Source organism: Oryx dammah, unplaced genomic scaffold, assembly GCF_014754425.2.
Source record: "Oryx dammah isolate SB20612 unplaced genomic scaffold, SCBI_Odam_1.1 HiC_scaffold_28, whole genome shotgun sequence".
In the NCBI taxonomy this organism is placed as follows: domain Eukaryota; kingdom Metazoa; phylum Chordata; class Mammalia; order Artiodactyla; family Bovidae; genus Oryx; species Oryx dammah.
In genome coordinates, this window is record NW_024070212.1 from 41317190 (window position 1) to 41324241 (window position 7052).

The 7052-nt window shown below is 36.1% G+C and overlaps 1 protein-coding gene across 3 annotated transcripts in view; it reads right to left on the bottom strand.

The window, feature by feature from the left end:
- CDC14A (cell division cycle 14A) overlaps positions 1–7052 on the bottom strand; it is a 183825-nt gene that overhangs the window by 39973 nt on the left and 136800 nt on the right. For all 3 annotated transcript variants that reach the window (XM_040232221.1, XM_040232219.1, XM_040232222.1), the window contains one exon: positions 408–567. In XM_040232221.1, the coding sequence (XP_040088155.1) occupies positions 408–567 (160 nt within the window). The remainder of the gene's footprint in view (positions 1–407; positions 568–7052) is intronic.

Consider the following 7052-nt stretch of genomic DNA (forward strand, 5'->3'; position numbering starts at 1 on the left):
TGCTTTCAACTCTGGACTTACTTTAGAAATCATGTATTTGAGGTTGCGATGTATCATTTGTGGTATGTACTATCCAATTATCACATTAAGATTTTTCTGATTAATATCTATTTCCATTTTCAAATAGAAAGTCTGCTTTTCAATTTCGCTTTACCAAGCAGTTTCCAAACCAGAGTAGATTCCTTTATAATTGTTCTCCTTAAATTATAGCTTTTTTTCTTGTAAGGATAATTGCTTTCTTCGCTTTTATTCTTGCCTTATAGGTGGTGCCTCCACACCTAAAAATTTAGTACTGTCATCATTTAGAGAAGAAATACAACTATGTTATGTGTATTCAATCGAAAAACAAAGAAATGCAGAATGTCAGTCTTAAGGAGATAGGAAAATCTTCCTAGAAAACAACTCACCTCTCCAAATCTCTCCATGTTTTGTATTTTAGATAAGTTTCCACCAATAGACATATCATCCAAGCTAGAAAGAATTTTATTAATACTTCCTTCACTAGATGGTCTATTTTTCAGTTTGGATCGGAAAATGTCTCCTTGGACCCATAGTGATGCTTGTTTCCTGGAAAAAGGAAAAAAACATAATAATAATTTTTAAAATAAATGACTATCATCTCTTCAGAAATATGACATCTCATAGACAAAAAGATATAGCAGATAGATATTTGCAAATCAGACAGAAAGACTATGAAGTCTTGGAATAAAGAAAAAAGTCATTTTCTGAAAGATAAAATAAATTAAAGTTCTATATTAAATACAAACACCCTTCTTTCAATATATGTCTGTCCAGCCCTACATGGGTTGACTTTTAAGGTTCTTAGATGCTTAGAACAACTTCCACAGAAATAAAGACTATGAGCCAATTTCTCTTTTAAATATTAATTTGAAACCGGTAATATATTTCTAAAATAGCAATTTGATACATCTGTGAAAATAGCTGGAGTGAAATGGACTCAAAGATATAGGTGAATGAACTTAAGTTAGACAGAGATATCACCTTAAAAAAGTACTAAACACACACCTAATTGTATGTGGTATCATAAAAAGTCATGAACGTATAACTTTACAGACCCACTCTTATGATCTAAAAATAAGGTTTACAGCCTCAAATTGATTATCTTTTGGGAAAAAGAAAATGTAGTTGGCATTCATCTACAAGCTTCCCTTTATTCAAACAGGGCATATTTACAACTATTTTAAGGCTATAAGAAAATAATTTAAAATGTGTAAGCAAAACGACAATTTTGGGCTACTATTTTTATTGATGGGGTCACCTTCATACACCCCCATAGTTCCATACTATATCATACTGTACAGATTAGAATTCAACTAAAAAACATTATAGTTCATCATAAGGAATACCAACAAGTAATGAAATAATAACATTATCAAGGACATGTCACCAATAAGAACATAGATTTCTTTCTTGAGGCAACAGGAAGACCCAGTAATACTTTCTCTCAAAAGTTCCACATATCACAGAAAATTCAGGTTAAAACGTGAGAGGAAAAACAACCCTCCCTGAAATGTCCTATCTCATTGGGCCTTCAGGAAAGGAATCCATCTTTCCTTCTAAACAAAGTTTATTCCCAAATAAGAACGTTAGTGTTTATGGTTAAAATTGTTGAGAATCTTGAAGAAGTTAACCTTTAAATTATGGCAAAATTTATATGTGCAACCCTTCCAACCAAGCAAATCCATACCTAGGCATCATACTACAGATATATTCACTTGTGTATGAGATATAAACATGCTTGATACAATATTATTTGTAACAGTAAAATAATGGAGGCATGTGGTGGACAACAGGTTTATTAAATTATAGTAAAGCTATTCTGTGAAATATTACACAGTCAGAAAAGCCTGAGATGGCCTTACATGTGGTGACAGGGAAGAACGGCCATGAAACCAGGCACTAGTGAATGAAAAATTAAGTGACAGAGTGTGGAAAGTGTGATCCTGTCTTTTGGGGAAAAAACGAAAAAATGTTACAATTCACAGTTCACAGTTATTTGGAAGATTATATGCCAAAATATTAATGAGTTAACCTCAAGAATGGAAACAAAGGAAACTTTGCTTTCTACTTCATAATGTCTACACTTTGGGCCTTTTTTTAAAAAACAATGTGCTGTTTGCCTTTGTTAAAAAAAAAAAAAGATTTGAAAATAAATAAAAATATAGATCAAAGCAGAACAAAAATAGAGCAAGTTTGAAAAGGAACCCTTAAAGTTGTTACCATAAAAGACAGCAAGCTGTACATCACTACACTGTCTTAACAGGAGCACCTTTAGAAGTCAGGAGAAGAAATGCCAAAATTTTAACAGCATAGGGTGCAACTGAACGGTTGCGGGGGGGGGGGGCATTCTTTATTTAAATATAATATCCTACCGTACTTTCAAGGCTTCCCTGATAGCTCAGTTGTTAAGAATTCCCCTGCAATGCAGGAGACCCCGGTTTGATTCCTGGATCAGGAAGATCCACTGGAGAAGGGATAGGCTACCCATTCTAGTATTCTTGGGCTTCCCTTGTGGCTCAACTGGTAAAGAATCCACCTGCAATGTGGGAAACCTGGGTTTGATCCCTAGGTTGGGAAGATCCCCTGGAGAACGGAAAGGCTACCCACTCCAGTATTCTAGCCTGGAGAATTCCAAGGATTGTATAGTCCATGAGGTGCAAAGAGTCAGACACGACTGAGCAACTCACTTTCACCCTACTTTCAAAGAATAAGTTTTATTTTTCTTTTACCTTTTGTTCACTTTTCAATATTTTTCAAATAAAGCAAAAGAGAGAAAAAATGCCTTTAGATATAATTTCTGAGACAGCCTTTATGGATATAAGTATTTAGATATAGATAGCTAGTATACACATAAAATATGTTGTCCATATATAAGACTAACTTATCATTCCTAACATTGTTTTAAAATCAAAACTAGGTTAAACCATGTTTCTAACTATGTTAAATTTTAAAATAAAAATCTGGTGAATTTTTAAATATATGAATAAAATTAAAATTCCAGAAATCTATACACACCAATTCACTAAGGAGTATGGCAATATCTACCTTCTACCATGGGAATTTTTTTTTTTTTTTTTGGCTTCTTGGAAGCAAACTTTCAAGGATTATTTCCTGAACTTAGGATCTATAAATTGATGAGGCTAGCATAACCACTGAATCACAGTTAATTCTTCTATACCAATTGTAAAAATATATATTCAAAACAAACTCTTAACTTTTTCTTCTTTTGTGGAAATCTTCATAAAATCATGGAATAGCCTTCCTGATGCTTTTCATTTTCAAAAATTCTTGCCTTAATTTTTCACTCCTCCAACCTTTTCTTACATCCAGTATAACCTTTTATATGATGCTTGAATATTATACCCTTCCAATAGTAGTAAACAAAATCATAGTCCTTGGCACTGTACAAATACTTCAAAAAATAAATTCATAAATAGTAGAGGCCTTGGGCCTCTGGTCAAAACCCCAGTAATAAAGAATTGCTTCTTCACAGGGAGAGAAGACTTAGCCCTGTCACAGATAATGAAAAAATCAGCTACATGAAACACACAGAAAGGATAGAAATATACAGATAAGACAGAATTCCTGTCCCTCAAGAAATTTCCAGTTTAGTATGTGAAAAATAAACAACTGAAATCCAATAGTAAAGCCCTATGACCATGATTTGCTTAGGAGCCTAGGGAAAGGGGCCCCTGACTCAAACTGAAAGAAGCAGACACAAGTTATCTGGGAATCCAGAAGTATCTAGAACGATGAGCAGGGCTTAGCCAGCAAGAGTATCCCCTGACAAAGAAAACCACGTGGGCTTGAAGAAACAATGGTAGCAAAGAAGACTGTATATACGGAAAACTGCTCACAATGGGCTCTGCACGCCATACTAAGAAATTCACATTAGATCTCAAAACTGAAGGGAAGACCCTGAGAAGGTCTTGATGTATAAAAAACACAGAGAGGGGAAGGAAGGCAAGGAGCTGGAAGACCCAAGAGGATAAACTGAAAAAAATTCTAATTCTGAAATGTTATAAAGTGAAAACTCTGCTGCTGCTGCCAGCCTAAAGATGAAAATGACAAAGTGACACCTTTCACTTGCTCAGTTTAAAAGACTTAATCTGTCCCATCAGTGGAAAGACTTGATTTGAACTTGAAAATACAGATGAATAAGGTGTCAAAGCTGATTTGTGTGTTGCTAAGTGATGCGATACTCAAGTGCTCCTTAAGAAGAAGCAGCACTTCACGCAAATACCTTTTATACTGACAGTGGAAACCACGCTAGCTTTTATTGTGGTATCTATTACTCCTTAAAAGCCTCATCTCAAATAGAAGAAGTAAAACATGTATTTTTAAGTAGTTAGCATTTAAAAATCAAATCCTATGACGCTAATGTAACAACTCAAAGTAAATCCTCCAGTAAAGTAGTGCATTTTCTAAGAGAGCATGGCATAATTGACCCTCTGCTAAAAAAGAACTTGTGCTTTGAAGTGACTTTGAACAGTCTTGAGAAAAGTAGCCAGTGCTAGGGGCATTAGTTTTGGCCACGTCTTGGCCCTGGGTTATTCAGGTTTGGTCCAGCCAAGCTTGGGACATAAGAAAAAGAATTAATTCAGACTTATTACAAGCCAATTCATAGTCAATTATGACATAAAACCTTCACAAGTCTTTTAGAAAAAAAATCTGCTTTCAGTTGCCTTGTAGATATTTCTGGAGTGCCATTTCCTCCTCCAGAGGATCTTCCCAACCCAGAGATCGAATCTAGGTCTCCCACATTGCAGGCAGATGCTTTAACGTTTGAATTCAGAGTACAGTGGCAGCCATTGTTGTGCAACTTTTGTAGCTGACCTCTTCTCCTATACTTCCCTGACTGCAACTTAATCCCATCTCCACACCGTAACTTTTCCTCTTTATCACTTCTTCCATCCTCAACACATATTTTCCTAGTATGACCTAGTCCTGACCTCAGTGTCCATCCAAAGCCACCATTTAGTCATTTCATGTAGAAACTCAACCAACTCTCTAGGTCGACTTGGGCCTCCTCCAGCTGTGACTTGAGCCCCAGCCTTCCCTGTGTGCCTACTCCACTAACTGCTCTATTATTATAGTAACAAGCAGTTCCTGGTTTAAAGAACTGGGCTAATGAAATGGTCTAACTTGATATCAAAGGAAGACAGACTAGAGAGCAATACCCAAGATTCAGGAGGTAGGAACAAGATAGGTAATCAAGAAGTTCTACTCTTACCTTGTATGAATGAAAGATTTAATAGGATAGGAAGAATTTGGGCTTCCCTGGTGGCTCAGAGGTTAAAGCATCTGCCTGCAATGTGGGAGACCTGGGTTCAATCTCTGGGTTGGGAAGATCCCCTGGAGAAGGAAATGGCAACCCACTCCAGTATTCTTGCCTGGAGAATCCCATGGACGGAGGAGCCTGGTGGGCTGCAGTCCATGGGGTCGCAGAGAGTCGGACACGACTGAGCGACTTCACTCACTAGGAAGAATTTATGAGGGAATGGGGAAAGTTCTTACTTCTGAAATACAAAAGGAGAGGGGAAAAATGACTTAGGGAATCTCCAAAAGGATTCAATTCACTAGCTAATTCACATTTAGGGATAGAACCTCACAATTAGGAATTAGATCACTGGTAACATATCGAAATACAAACTTTGTAGGTAAACTTAATGCTTTATGGTTTACATTTTTTTCCCCAACTTTAACCCTTTTACACAGGAAACAAAACAAAAATCATTCAATCTTCTATCTTCACTAACTGACATGAATATTTCAAGACAAATTTCTGATGCCACCACTGCAAAAAATTGCCCAAAATTCCTTTTTAACTGCATTCTGTGTGTGTGTCTGTGTGTGTGTGCACATGCTCAGTCTCTTTGTCATGTCTGACTCTTCGAGACCCCATGGACTATAGCCAACCAGGCTCCTCTGTCCATGTAATTTTCTAGACAAGAACACTGGAGTAGATTGCCATTTCCTACTCCAGATGATCTTCCTGACCCAGGGATCGAACACATGTCTCTTGCGTCTCCTGCATTAGCCACCTGGGAAGCCCTTATCCTTTTTACTTAGATCCAAATTAGAATTTTACCATTGTTATCCAGTAGATTCAATGCCAGCGGAGAGCCAATAAATAGACCAAATGATACAGCAGTAAATATTGAAAAGCAATATAATCAAGTGTTACTGCAAAAAAATGTGACTGTCAAATAAATAGTGCAAACTCAAGTCTATGCAATGTGCTTGTTATTTTAATAAACAAACCACATTATTGCCTATTATTATTTTAAATTCTTTTGTTCATAATATTTCAGATTTTAAGTTCTGTATTTTAGGAAAGATAAGTTCTCAAATCTTTAAAAGATATTACTAAAAAAAAATTTAATCCACATTACTGGAGCTAGTCCATGTATCTTTAAAAAATACTATAAATAAATTATAATGTAAAATTCAAGCTGTTATTGCTAGACATTTTAAAGCATTTTTCCATTTTTCTGGATAGGTTTTCTTCATCTTATTTTTGGTAATTTCCTGAAATTAAAAACAATGGTTGAACTATTCATTTCTTTTGTTGCTCAATCCAGTTGGGAAACTCATCAAACGCCATAAGCACCAAACTAAATATTGCATAAGCTACAAGTAAAAATGAGCCACAAACCCTTGTTATACAATGTGGCTGGTTGACCAGCAGCATCGAATTCCCTGGGAGCTTGTTAGAAAGACAGAATCTCAAGTCCCACCCCAGAAATCCTGAACCAGAAACCGCATTTCCCAAGATCCCCAAATGAATGTTGGATACCTTAGTATCTGAGAAGTACTGCAGACAATTGAAGGCTTATAACTAAATTATAATGTGGAAAAATATCCAACTTTACTGGAAGTTAATGAAAACATCTATGATGTGCTCAGTCATTTCAGTCATGTCTGATTCTTTGCAATCCTATGAACTGTAGCCCACCAGGCTTCCTCTGTCCATGAGATTCTCAGGCGAGAATACTGGAGTGGGTTCCCATTCCCTCCTCCAGGGGAAC